This window comes from Petaurus breviceps, unplaced genomic scaffold, assembly GCF_028583685.1.
Source record: "Petaurus breviceps papuanus isolate PSGF00001 unplaced genomic scaffold, PetGlider_PUasm1.0 218, whole genome shotgun sequence".
Classification (NCBI taxonomy): Eukaryota; Metazoa; Chordata; class Mammalia; order Diprotodontia; family Petauridae; genus Petaurus; species Petaurus breviceps.
The window spans coordinates 2845318-2859934 of NW_027185872.1; the positions used below are offsets into that span (position 1 = coordinate 2845318).

Genomic DNA, 14617 nt, shown 5'->3' on the forward strand with positions numbered 1-14617 from the left:
AGAGACAGAGAGAGAGAGAGAGAGAGAGAGAGAGACAGAGAGAGAGAGAGAGACAGAGATGAAGGAGCAGAAGGATGAGGAGCAGGAAAGAAAAAAAAAGAAAAAGAAGAAGGAGAAGAAGAAGAAGAATATAGAATTTGAGAAGTTACAGTTAGTGACTTCCTCACTTGAGCAAAGAGAATAAGAGGATAAATGGAATTTAACTTTTATTAATCTGAATCTGGCTTGGGAGTGAGATGAGTTGGGTTCAAATCAAAGCTCAGTCACATACTGCCTGTGCCACCCTGGGCAGATCTCTTAGCTTTTGGGGTCTTCAGCGCACAGTCTGTAAATGAGGGATTTATATAGTTTCATGGATCTCTATCAGGTCTCAATCACTTAGTCAACAAGGAATTATTAAGCAGTTTACTATGAGATCCCCTTTATCTAATTTAGCTAACTACCTATCCATCGACCTGTTTCTGAAGAAAAAAAAAAACATCTAGATAAAATTTCCCTCTGGAAAAGATGCCTGTTCTCAGCTTCCCAAGGTTAACAGGCTAACACAGGGAGTGTGCTATGTCAACACACAGGATTCAATTCTTTAAAAGACTGTCAGCAGACGGAGTTTTCTGCATAGCTTTAACCTCATTACAGAATGGAAAACAAATGTCGTGAAGTCTAAATGGCTAAGAAATGTAGATTTTTTTTTAATCCATACATGCCTGAAACATACACTCAGACTGTGGAGTCACTGATATTTCTTCATGTTTATTTCCACTCAAGAGATCACTCTGTTATTTTTTTTTAATTGTCTCTTTGCTTTTTCTCCGTCAGATCTTTTATTGTCCCCTGGCACTCGTCATCCCTCCTCCGGTGTATGCCGTCCATCTCCAGTTCAATCTTCTCTACCAATTTTGGATACACACTGAGGTAAATACCATTTTAAATCCTCTACCTAAACAGCTGGCCTGAGGCAATGTCCTGGAAATCTGCTAGCAACTGATTTATTGTGTAAGAAAAATCTTTGTCTGCTTTCTTTAAGGAAAAACAGCTGTTCATTTTTATTTCTCTTGCAGAATATATATTGCTAAGTTTATAAGAAGCAATGAGGCCAGTTGGTCCCAATTAAATAAAACCATTTTTGAACTATAAAGTATCAAAACATTTTAATACTAGATTTTAATATGTGTGTTGTACTGTAGCTTATTAAGCATGGTGAGAGGAAGGATGCTGAAATTCCTTTAGTCCTAGAGACAACAATTCCAATTAGAAATATCTTGTTACCCAGTGTGAAGCCTTTAATCACAATTTCTGATAATTTGAGGGAAAGATAAGCAGAAAATTGGAGGCATTTTAATTGTGGTAACATCAAGATTTTAGAATTTTATTTGTGTTGTTCATAAACAATATTCCAATTTATTGGTGGGCATCACGAAAATGTGCTGTGTCTGAAGAGTGATTCTGGGCCAATATATGTAGAAAACCCACTGTAGCCCTGAGACTTCAACTTGGTGGCGAGCTGCCGTGGCTCTGGGGTTAGCAATGCTTGGCATATAAGTGAAAAGTCCCCGAACCAGGGCCATTAAAATGACAAAGAAAATGACTATAATGCGAAGGCTGCGAACTTTTCCCTTTTACTCACAGGTGCCTCTTCACACTTTCACTATTTATTAGAAAAACACAATGTAGTGGTTCCTTGAGAATCCTCCTGACATGTACAGAGTTTATCTGACAACATGCATGGTGTCTGTAAGTTCTCAATCCCTTGAGTTGCCGCACCTGTCAGGAATTCTAGCTGCAGCTCAGGTGATAAAGTGAGTTTGGAAAAAAAAAATCCTGGGAGTCCCAGTTGTTATTTAGTCGCTGTAGTGGGGTCCGACTCTTTGTGACCCCATTAGGTGTTTGCTTGGCAAAGATAATGAAGCAGTTGGCCATCTTCTTCTCCAGTTCATTTTACACTCAAAGAAACTGAGGCAAACAGGGTGAAGTGAGTTGCCCAGGGTCACACAGCTAGTCCATGTCTAAGACCAGATTTGAACTCAGGATCAGGTGCTCTGTCCACTGCACTACCTAGCTGCTCTATTCTTTTTTTTTCCTTCAGAAATTAGGCTCCAATTAACTCCCCTTTAGAAGGAATCTTAATTCCTTCTGACATTGATGTAGTACTTCACATTTATAACAGGATTTGTATCTGATTTTATTCTCATAATGGCCTTGTGATTATTATTGTCCCTATTAGCTACATGAGGAAATGGAGCATGGACAAAGAAGAAGAATTTGTTCTTAGTCATCTGGCTCAGAGGTGAACTAGGATGGATTTGGGCCTGTGTCCCCTTGACTCTCAATCCTGACATCAATTTGCTCTGCCCTGGAATCTTGATTCTCTTATTTAATCTGATGTTTTTTAAGCCCCTATAAAGGTTTGCTTCATTCTCTTCTGTTTCATTATCTTTTCATTAGCAGAGAAGCCTTTCATTTGGCTTTATTTTTCTTCCTGAGGTTCCAAAGGCCATTAGATCACATTTCATGATATCCTCTTTGCAACAATAATTCATTCAATGAACAAAAAGTGAACTCTGCTTATAACTAACCCAACAAACACCTGCTTTGTGAAGTATTCAGTTCTGTAACTGTAACTATGACTGGAACTTGACAGCACACTTGAAACTTACCATTTGAATTCTTCCAAGTCAGTCAGTAGTTACTGGGCAATATCATTGACACTGACTTTATTTCTCTTTTATTTGATTTAATTTTGTTAATTGAAGAGGCTGTCCAAGCATTCATCTGAATATTTTCTGATATGGCGAGCATTTGGAGTTGAGAAATTGCTGACAGAGGTAACACAGATTTCTGCCTAATACGACCAGAAGAGATATTTAGAGTCATGATACAACTCTAAATTAGTTAGCCTGGAATATTTGAAGATGAACAAATAGTAAATTAAAACCTTCTGGCTCATCAGAGATATGCGCTCGTCTCTTTCCTCTTACTCTCCTCCATAGAGAACTGTGGGGCTGCTACACCCAAAAATCTCCCTCTGATTCTAGGCATTGATTGGAGGGCAATTTTCTTGCTTCATCTTGTTGATAAACTTATATTCACTAAAATATTTCTCCCTCTGTTTCTACTTCAATGGGGCCATATCCCGTTGTATGATCTATACGTCGCCATGAGACAGAGATGACTCTGGAGGAATAAGTGAGGCTGGTGTCTTTGCACAACCCAGCCTCACTTAAATCCAGTTCACGTGCAGGTCATGGCATAACCTTCCTGATGTCATGGTCCTCAATGAGAATGAGGGAAAAACAACAGCAAAAATACCCACAACAACCAGTTCCATGCAGCTGGGTTTCAGGGGACTTATCAGTGAAGGTTATGTTGCTTCTCTGATCCTGGGTGACTCACTGGAAACATTTCTCTTACAATCCAATGTAAAGAAAAAGGGGTATGCTTTTCCTCCCACTGCTGGTACCCTTGGACCATGGAACTAGAGTTGGAGGGGCTTTTAGGGTTCATTAGGTCCAACCCCTTCATTTTACAGGTCAGGTTTGTGAGGCCCAGAAAAATAAAAGCAGACAAACTACACTTTTGAGGAAGAAGGCTTCTCCTCCCAATTTGGGAGAGTTGTAATGGAATTTTGGAATAGTTAAAAGCATGCATTTCCCCTCTAGCTGCTTTTTTTTCTGGGACTCTATTCCATACTTTTTTATTTTTCTTTTCACTGTTTCCAGCTTCAGCACATAAAATACAACTTCTCAAGCTTCCACAAACTGTGTCCCGGAGGAGAAATACAAGTCCTGCAGAAAGCTAACAAAAAAGTGGTTTGGTCCATACTCATGCTTCTTGGCACATTTTCTCCAGGATTAAGGGTTTCTTGTCTCAGTGGCAGATAGCTTACAGGCTAAAATTAATAGCAAAAGAAAAAGGCAGAGAAGTGACAATGTAGCTAAGAATGAAACCTTTACAAGATGATTGGGTACTTGTAACCAGCTCTTCCCTCCAGGGGCTCCCAAGCCCATTAAAAAAGATTAAAAAAAAGAATAAAAGAAAGGAAACACCCTAAAAGCCATGTGATATCCGTAGCAATTAAATCCAATTGATCAATGTTCACAAGTGGTTGTACTTAAAGAACAAGGAAGCATCTAGAACTCTAACTCCAGAGAAATTCTCTGTGATTTTCTGTGGCCATCATCCTCGCTCCATATTTTAATGTCCCATAGAGACATCTAGGCATTGTGGTTCCGTCTCTCCCATGGAGTAAAATGCCTGGGTTTTTTGACAGCTAGACCACTTTTGGCAGCTCCTAGATCATTTTCACTGATTTCCCAACACCCAGTATGTTCCAGGTGGTTTCAGTTGCTAGGATTCTGTGTACTCGATAAGTGGACTTGAGCTTCAATCATGACAAGGCAATTGTCATTTAACATATATCACATGTATGTGCACATATTTATTTTTCTTCTTTTTTTTTTTTGGTGGATAGGTCTCCAAATCTAGGAGTTCATTTATAAAGGGAAGTATCCAAGCAGAAAGTCCCTTAATGGATATAGATCAACAATTCCAAAGTAACTTAATCTTAGGGAAGTTACTGGAGCACTGAGAGCTTAAAGGATTTCTTCCCATTTAGTCATGATGGGTCAAAAGCAAGACTGAAATCAGCTCTTCTAACTCTGAAGTTCCTTCAAGGTGCTTGGCATGTAGATAATGCTTGAGAACTGTTTATTGGTTGACTATTTCCTGAAGGTCAGCCTTTTATGTCTGCTGTACCATGCAGCCTCTCCAATAGATATGCGTGGGAGGCTTTGTTGGGAAGGGAAAATCCATATAAAATAATGAAAAATAGTAATAATAATAATTGACATGCATAGAGTTTAAATATTGTGATGTTTTAAGTGTATTCCCTCATTTGATCTTCAAAACAAGTCACATCTTTCTGAAACAAATTTCAATATATTTTTATCCACTCTGATTACATAATGACTTTTTCAATGCTCTAACCCATCTTCAGAGAAGTTCATGAATTCTTTAGCAAAGTAGCAAGATATAAACTAAATATACACTGAAAATCCCAGCATTCCCTGAAAGAAAAAATTCCATTCAAAACAAATGCAAGATGCATAAATGTTTTGGTAATCCATATGTCATTATGTCTCTGTCTCTCTCTCTTATTCTCTTTTTTTCTCTTCTCTTCTCTTCTCTCTCTATACATATAATCCTAAAATATTTAAAAGAAATACAGACAGTATTTGAGGGGTATTCACTATTCATGGTTAGGTTGTAACATCAGACATAATTATAAAAATATTAAAGTTACAAGTGCATATTTCTGCTAGTTTAATTGAAAATAAATTTGAAGTTTAAAAATGATAGTTCTACCTAAATTAATTTACTTTTATTACTACATGATTGTGATAACACATAACATAAAAGAGACTATACAATTAGATTAATAGCAGACTATATAACTATATCACTTAATAACAAAATTTACTTGGAAGAGATAAAAAGGCATGGACTACCAAGGGAAATAACAGAATAAATAGGAAATAAGAATGAAAGAAAAATACTTCCATACTTCAAACTATTACCTGGCATTAAAAAAATAAAACTTTTTTAGAGAAAATATAATGTAGCAATTGCTTGCATCTTCTGTTGCTATACATGACTACCTAACAGATTTATAAACACACTTATGTTTGAATTGCTGCCTATAATTAAAAGGTTCATTACTGTATCATTTTCCATATTATTGGTTTTCCATGTCATCTGTTAGGAAGGCCCATGTCCCAATCACATTTAGCTCTAGAACTACTGGGAAACAGGGGAAGTTCTGGAAAATAAGTTTACTTTTTTTGTATTTTCTTAATTTTTAAACTTTAATTTGCTTTTACATCACTGGCATTTCCCAGTGAATCTAGAGAACATAACCTTTTAAAAGTAAAAAAAAAAAAAAAAATGAAAACTAATATCAAAAAAACAAAAAAAAAAAGCAAAATTTAAAGCGTAAAATGAGAGCTATAGCCACCCCCAGTCCCCAAATCTTGAAAACACCCAGAAGGAAGTCATTTCAGGTCCCTTCTTTGGGGTTAAGCTAAATTCTACCAATACTTCACTCTTCTCTTCTGATGGTCTTCTTGTTCTTTTGAATTACATGGTTGTTATCATTGTGAATATGATTTTCCAAGGTCTGCTTACTTCACTTTTCATTGGTTCATATGTTTTCCCAGGCTTTTCTGAAGGCTTATTATTCTTCATAACTCTTAGTTGTTATAGCCAAGTATTTATTGTAAACCATTGTATTCACAAAACCAAATTGTTTAGCCATTTCTATGTATTGTTTCTTTTTAAAATAAGTTTTAATAATGTCTTTTGTTATCATAATCATTTGCAAATACATCCACCTTTCTTCTCCCCACCTAACCAACATCAAATGTGTTTTCATGTATGTGCATATACATTTAAATAATTTCAGTGAACAAGCAAATTTAAAATTAATCTCTCTCTCTCCTTCTACCTCTTTCTCTCCCCTCTTCAATTGAAGGGAAAGAAAAAACCCAACAACATTCAATGCATAGCTGCACAGACTGGCAAAGCAAATTCCCATATAGAAAAAAAAAAACATGTCTGTGCATTTGAATGTCATCACCATTTTGTGGCAGGGTGGTGGGTGGAGTGGGATGTACCATTCCATCTACCTTTATTCTTTTGCATTTATGGCTTCTCATTGAATTGCTCAGTTCTAAAATATCTGAAAAATCATTTTTTTCTGTTTTGTTGTGATTATTGTATGGCTGTTCTTGCTCTCCCTTCAGTCTACATTGACTGAAAGAGGGCTTCCTAGTTTCCTCTGAAATTGTCTATCTTATTATTTGTTAAATATTATATCGCATTTATATAACAAAATTTGCTTAGTCATTCCCCAATAGCAGGAAACAACTTTATTTCCAAACTTTTGGCTGCCATGAAAAGAGCTACTACATCTGTTTTGTACATATATATATTTTTTTAATCAATTGGGGTTAAACAAGTTGCTCAATGTTACACGGCCAGTTATTTTTGTGTGGGTGCCAAGTATCTGTGGCCAGAATCGATCCCGGGTCTCCAGACTCCGGGGCCGATGCTCTTACTCACTACGCCACCTGGCCAGCCCTTACATATAATGTCTTATAACATCTATTTGATTTTTGTCTCTTTTTTTTTAGTTGTAGGCATACTAATAGCAAAACTAGATCAATGGTATGCACAAATTGGTAACTTTCTAAGCATTATTCAAACTGCTTTCCCTATAGGCTGAACCAAGTCACGGTTCCACCAGCTGTGCATAGTGAAACCATTCTCCCTCATTTTTTTACTTATTGCTACACCTGGCATTTCAACCACTATGTTAAACAGTAATACTCATAACAGATATCCTTGTTTTACCCCTATTCTCTTTGGAAAGGCTTCTAATTTTTCTCCATTATATATATTTGCTCTTGGATTTATATAAATACTACACCTATATTAAGGAAATATTCATTTATTCCTATGATTTCAAAGATTTTATAGAAGCGAGTGTCAGATTTTGTCAAAAGTCTCTTTGACATCTATTGATATCATATTTATTATATTATTTCGTTTGTTAGATAATCAGTGTTTTTATGCTTAAATAACTTCTAAAGCAGAATGCTACAAACATACAAAGGAAAAAAATCTAAATTTCAATTGTTAATTATTTATGTTTAGTTTTGAAAATATTGAATACTATTTTAAATTGTTTGTTACAGAAAATTGTGTAATTTATTATATTTTTTCATAGTGTTTTTGTTGATTTCTGAGTAACACTTTATTAAACCAGGAAATCAACAAAGTTCCCTTGCTTGGCCACCTCATTCACCTGATCCTTCTTCATTACACTTTTTGTGTGTGAGGTTCACATTCAAATTGTCCAATGTCCATCCAAATTTCACCCTTTGGATGAGCTAAAAGGTAGAATTACAAATATAATCTCTGCAGTCACAAAGTATCAACTAATGAAAGGCTTTAGTAATTCCCTTTGTTTCTATTTATTTGCTACCTCAAAAGTGAATTCAATAGAGAGTTGGTGTATATGGAGCTTCTTTGCTCCTTTTAAAATTTATTTTAGCAAACATTTCTTAAATGCCTACTATGTACCAGGCATTCTGCTTGGGTGATGGAGGTATAAAGAGAAAAAAATAACTGTCTCTGCCTTCAATGAGCTTACATGATCAGGTGTTGGGATCCACAGAGATATATAAATAAAACAAATTCAAAATGATAAAATAAATATTGGCTAATCAGCAAGCACCTGGTGTAAAATTAAAAAAAAAAATGAACACAAGGGAGAGTCCCTTGCCCTCATGGGGCTCCCAGTCTACTAGATCATAACAATAATGGAAATTACTATGGCAGGGAATACATGAACTGAGTCCTGAATCAAGGCAGGGAGGTGAAGGGGGAATATTCTAGAAAAACAGCCTATGTACACACCTAGAGAGGAGGGTTTGGACAATTTCTAATGACTAGCTGTAGGCATACTAATATATATAACAAGGATAACAATAGCTCATATTTTTATAGACAAGGTTTGTAAGGATTATTACATATGTTGTCCCACTCAATCCTCACAACTCAAGTAGGTTGGTGTTCTCATTATCTTTATATACATATGAGTACTCTGAAGCTGACAGAGTTTAAGTGACTTACTCAAGGTCATATAGCTAATATGTATTTGAGGCAGGATTTGAATTCAGTTCTTCCTCACTGCTCTACTTTGTCACTTCTTCCAAATATGCTGCTCTAAAGACTATAGAACTTCTGTGCCAGAGTGGTGTTTGGAGGGAAATCTGTTTATGAGAAATTGCTTACAATAGGTTAATTTAAGCAAAAGTCATATCTCCTAAGTGCTGGAGATACATGTAAGGAAAAAAAAAACATGCCTCCTGCCCTCAAGGAGCTTATAGTCTGAGTGAAGATAATACACAAATGGAAGCTAAAAAAGGATAGGACATAGGCTGCTTCTATTGATGCATGATGTATGATACATAATGTGATGATGATGATGATGACAATGATGATGATGAAGAGGAAATAGATCAACTTATGGCAAATGTAAATATAACTGGCACTTTAAAAAAATTTCTAAATATATATTTTGTTTCATTAAATCTTTCTCGATTATATGTCAAAAATAACAATTTTTACAAAATTTTATATTCCAAATTTCCTCCTTCTCTAGCTTCCTTTCCCCTTGAGAATGCAAGCAATTTGTTATAGGCTATACATGTGAAGTTACACAAAACCTATTTCCACATTAGCCATATTGCAAAAAACAAATAAAAACACCATCCAATAAAAACAAAATAAGATGAGAATGATTTAAAAAATTAAGTAAAATTTGATCTGCATTCAGACTCCATCAGTTTATTCTCTGGAGATGGATAGCATTTTTTCATACATCATTGAGAATTGCCTTGGATCACTATATTGAGCAGAATAACTAAGCCATTCATAGTTGATAATTCTGTAACATTGATGTTACTGTGTACAATGCTCTCCCAGTTGATTACAATTCCCTCAGTTTCCAATTCTTAGCCACCACAAAAAGAGCAATTACAAATATATTTGTACATATAAGTCATTTTCCTTTTACTTTGATCCCTTGAGATACAGACCTAGTAGTGGTGTTGCTGGGTCAAAGGATATGTACAGTTATATAGCTCTTTGGTCACAGTTTTAAATTGGTCCCCAGAATGGTTGGATAAGTTCACAACTACATCAACAATGATCCCATTTTTTCCACATCCCACTCCAACGTTTGTTGCTTTCCTTCTCTGTCATATTCGCCAATTTGGCATTTGTAAGGTGGTTCCTCAGAGTTTTAATTTGCATTTCTCTAATCAATAGTGATAGTGTTTTTTCACATGACTCAATAGTTTTGATTTCTTAATCTGAAAAATACCTTTTCATATCCTTTGAACATTCATCAATTTGGGAATTATTATTATTCTTATCTATTTGACTTGGTTCTTTATATATTTGAGAATTGAGGCTTTTATCAGAGAAACTTGCTGTAGATTTTTTTCTTCCAGATTCCTAATTTCATTCTAATTTTGGCTGCATTGATATTGTTTGTGAAAAAAAATAATGTATTAAAATTATCTATTTAATATGGCACAATTCTGCCTTTAGTTTGGACACACATTCTTCCCTTATCCATAGATCTGACAGGCAACATATTTCATGTTCCCATAATTTGCTTATGATAGCCACACTTATGTCTAAATCACACATTTTGAGCATATTTTGTATACACAGTGAGATGGTGGTCTACAACTAGTTTCTGTAAAAGAGCTATCTGGTTTTACCAGCAATTTTTTTTTGAATAATGAATTTTTATCCCCAAAGTTTGGATCTTTGGGTTTATCAAACACTTTAAGTGTTGGGGTCCTTGCTTCAAATGTACTTGGTATCACAAGAATCCCTGTAGCTCCTTAGGGCTGTTTTCCCTCACTCTCACTGAAGCAATGATGAGGCTTCTGGAGAGGAAGAGTATTCCAACTCTAATGCTTATTCTGCCTTTGACTCTGCCTACAACTTATTGCAAAGGAGTTTTTGGGCTTAATTATTATGAGGCGTCTATATGATACCTAATAGGTAATTTTGTGTAATGGATCATATGTTAATATAATTACTTTTACAAACTGCATTTCAAAGATTTTCCTTCAGTTTAAGCTTGAGGCAATTCCAGAAGACTCCTGTTATTAATATCCAGGCCTCTTAATAATTTATAATGCTCTCTAAGGACATTGATGCATTTACTCTTCACATCCCTGTAAAGTGGTTGCTTGTAGGCATGATAAATCCCCCTTTATATATTAAATTAAATGTCCCTTTATTAACACCAAGTAAGTGTTGGTTGGTTTCAAAGTACTGATATTCAGAGAAACTTAATGACTGTCATGGATCACTGACGGTGCTAAAAGTCTCAGAGCCATGATTTAAACCCAGGTCTGTCTTGCTGGAAGGATCTGTATTCTCACTTTAAATCACTGGCTCATTCCATTAAATAAACTTGTTAGTTTTAAAGTGGCTATGGTTCTCTTGTTTTTCCTCTTCCTTTATTCCTTGTCTTCCTCTTGAACTCTATTGTGAAATTTCAAAAAAGTTCTCTCCTTAGTCCTTCTCTTGAGTCCCTCAATCTTCTCTCCCACATTGATCTAATTTCACCCAGTGGCTTTCAGCATCACCGTTATGCCAAATCATTCCCTAAGCTCTATTTCTCATCTTGACTTCTTCCCCAAGCTCCAAAAACACTGCTAATGATCTGGTGGATTCAGTGTGACTTCATTTGTAGATAGAGGATATCTCTTGACATTTAAGGACTGTACGGCACTGAATAAGTTGCTAAACATCTCAGTGACCCCAGGAATGTATCCACAATTACATGACACTCTTCACCTGCCAAATTTCATCAGTAAACAGTTTCTATATCTTACATTCCTTATGCTGATAGCAGCATGTGATTGTACAAAATGACCAAATAGTGCTTTTCATTAGAAATGTAGAAAAAAGTGATGTAGATTTCATCTCTCCTTGAAAGCTCAGATTCAGTAACTACTTATGCTCTTTACTTAAAGACAAGTCTCATCGCCTTTTGAAGGCAGAAACTAAAGAATATTCACTTGGAATTACAACTAGATATCCCTTTTGATCCTCTCATTGACAGTTATTGCAACCAGAAATGATGAAGACTGGGCTTCAACATAATATATGACTAGCACAGTTCCTCACTTCCTTTGTTTAATGTATAAGCATTTCCCAGTCCCATTCTCCATTCAAGCTAGGCTTCCCCTCCTGAGTTCTCTAGTAGGGATCCATCAGAACAAGGCTCCCTATGACACTCTTTATGATCCCAACAGGCTGATCCCTCTAGATTGTTTTGTTTTCAAATTATAAATATTGTTGTTTCACTCTGTAGTGTGGAAATTTGGCTACCTCCACATTAGATGCCTACTGAAGTAGAAAACTGCCTAATCAGATAAGAAAACATTTGGCGGTGAATAAATCAGCCTTCATGGAGGATTTCAAAGTGTGAAACTGCACAGATGAGGGCTTATCCAAGGAGGTCTGCTTTCCCCTGCTGCCCCATAGAAGAATCAGATGGACAATATGGCCGCAGGAGCCATCTGTAAAAACACCAGGACGTGTTGTCATGAATTAACTCGGCAGCTCTAGGGGGAATGTAATTAAGATTTTATTTTTACATTTCCTTACCAGATGGCCCAAAAGATAAATTCATCCTCAAATGTCCACATTTATTAAGATTTGGGAAGGGAAATTGTTTGTTGTTTTAGGGTCAACCAATTCTGAAAATGAACTCAAATTACTTTTCTCTGCTTATGGTGTCCATGGACTTCATCACAATCTTCAGACAATTAAATAAGGAACAATTATCGATTTAAAGCAAGAGGAAAGGTATATTCTTTAACAATATTGCTACCATCTGGACAGTTTTCATTCCATTATACTGTAGAAAGCATGTAAAGGCCTCTCTAAGCTAAAGGTTCATTCTTTTGTGGTGACAAAAGTTGCTACTCAGTATCTAACATTTACATTTTCTTTGTAGCTCTATTTATTCTGATTATTTAAAGAAAAAAAGGATATTATATTGGTGCAGATATCAGTATATTAAACGTCCTTCTAAGGCTAACAGACTTAGAAACCATAACATAGGTCATTGTGATCATAGGCCAACGAAGAAGCTTTCTTGAACCAACATTTGGCATTGAAGCTTTTAGGAAAACCTTCTATTCTTCCAGTAATTTTCTACATGCTGAGAAAAATTTGTGTCCTGTAACAATCCCCAATGCAGGGGTGTGTTGGTAAGTGAACAACCAGTTCTCTGCCTCAATTTCTTCCCTCCTGCTCCAACCCCATAGTAAAACATGCTTCATTGTCTATACTCCAAATACAGGGGTTTTCATTAAAATTGATTTGTCACAATTTTAAAAGACATTATTATTATGACTATATTTATTGCTGTCTTGTTTGCCTTTGATTTGTACCAGACTCTTTCTATCAATTTATACGATTCCTCCCACCAATAATCGATTCATTCATGTATCACAATCTGAACTATTCTAAAAAGAACACAAGCAACGAGAAGCATGCACTTTTCAAAGTGGAGCAGAACCCTTTAAGGAAGTTCATCGGCAAGGTCAAGGGTGTGAAGTCAGGTGCATTTGAGGAGCAACTCAGCTGTGCGATCGACACGAGCATCCGTTGTGGGTATAGAAAATCACATCTTCTTGATCCAGAAAGATGGAAATGAGGACTGCCTCACTGTACTTCATCACAGTAGCCCACTTGAGAGACTGCATAGATCTCTCATTGTGGTTTTACTGGGGGTGGAGGTGGGGAGGAAGAGAGAAGAAGAAAGGAAACTATGACTTTTCTCCCCGAGGAGCAGAAGAGAACCTTCTATTCTAATAAGTCATTTTACTAATACATGTCGAATCTTTGGAATCAGACATGAAAAATGTTCTGTTTATAACTATATCAAATCAACTCATTTGGTAAAATGAGGCAGGGTATTATCTAATAGCAATCATAGGCACATCACACAGATGGTATTAGAATGACAGTTCCTTGAAGCCCCTGGGTTTAGCATAAGGTATCTGGCACAGTCTAAGTAGCGAAGAAATGCATATTGACTGACTGACTGAAAGTAGGGATGAATTCATTATTTAGATTTTCATCCCCAGCACTTAGCATGGGGTTCAGCATATACTAGGCACTTATAAATGATGACTGACAGATTCAATTCACTTCAATAAATAGATAATGAGCAACTATTATGTGTTAGGAAATGTCCTGGTTACTGCATTGGCTGAATATTAGAGAAAATCATAGATGTAACTATGGAGTAAACATTTAGTTAGACTTTTAGACCTCTAGTTAACCCAGGTCACTAGGACTTTTCACGAGGCTTGTTCCAGAGCCAAGGAAAGCTTGGAAGCAAGGAGTACAAAGAGTCTTGGTCTTGGATAAGTAGATCAGGTCTTGGAAGAAATGGCATCAGAATTGGGTCCTAAAGGATGCTTGTTATTCCTGTGAACTGAGAGAAGTCTCAGGACATTCTAGGTAAAAGGAACTCGGTGAAAAAGAGAACGCCATCCATTATTTAATATTCCCAATCTGGTTCTGCAGCATTTTCTGTATTTTGCCTAGCACAAGTAAAAGGGAAAGGTGGGAGATAAAGGTAGATTGGGATAAGCTTGGGGAGGACCTTGGATGCCAATGTAGGGAGATGGGGCTTTGTTCTCTTCACCATCACTTCTTGAAACAATGAAACTTATTTGTACAGGGATCATGAAATGAGACTGTGGGAGGTTTTGGAACCACCAACTGGGGGAGTTGCTGTTTCTCTGGCTTTTTTATCTTTCCCCATTTCTTGAGTCTTGGGCTTTACTGGCAATGATTAGAAAGCTCACTGCATAAGATTCGCAAGCGAGAGGAAGGCGTGTGTGTATGTGTGCGCATGTGTTTGTGTGAAATATATATATATATACACACACACACATCTATCTATAATCTATCATCTATCTATCTATATCTATCTATCTATCTA

At 36.2% G+C, this 14617-nt stretch overlaps 1 protein-coding gene across 1 annotated transcript in view; it reads left to right on the forward strand.

The window, feature by feature from the left end:
- The window catches only part of AGMO (alkylglycerol monooxygenase), a 394492-nt gene that overhangs the window by 165803 nt on the left and 214072 nt on the right, over window positions 1-14617 (forward strand). Inside the window, exon 5 of the mRNA XM_069094395.1 lies at window positions 817-912. Coding sequence (XP_068950496.1) covers window positions 817-912 — 96 coding nt within the window. The remainder of the gene's footprint in view (window positions 1-816; window positions 913-14617) is intronic.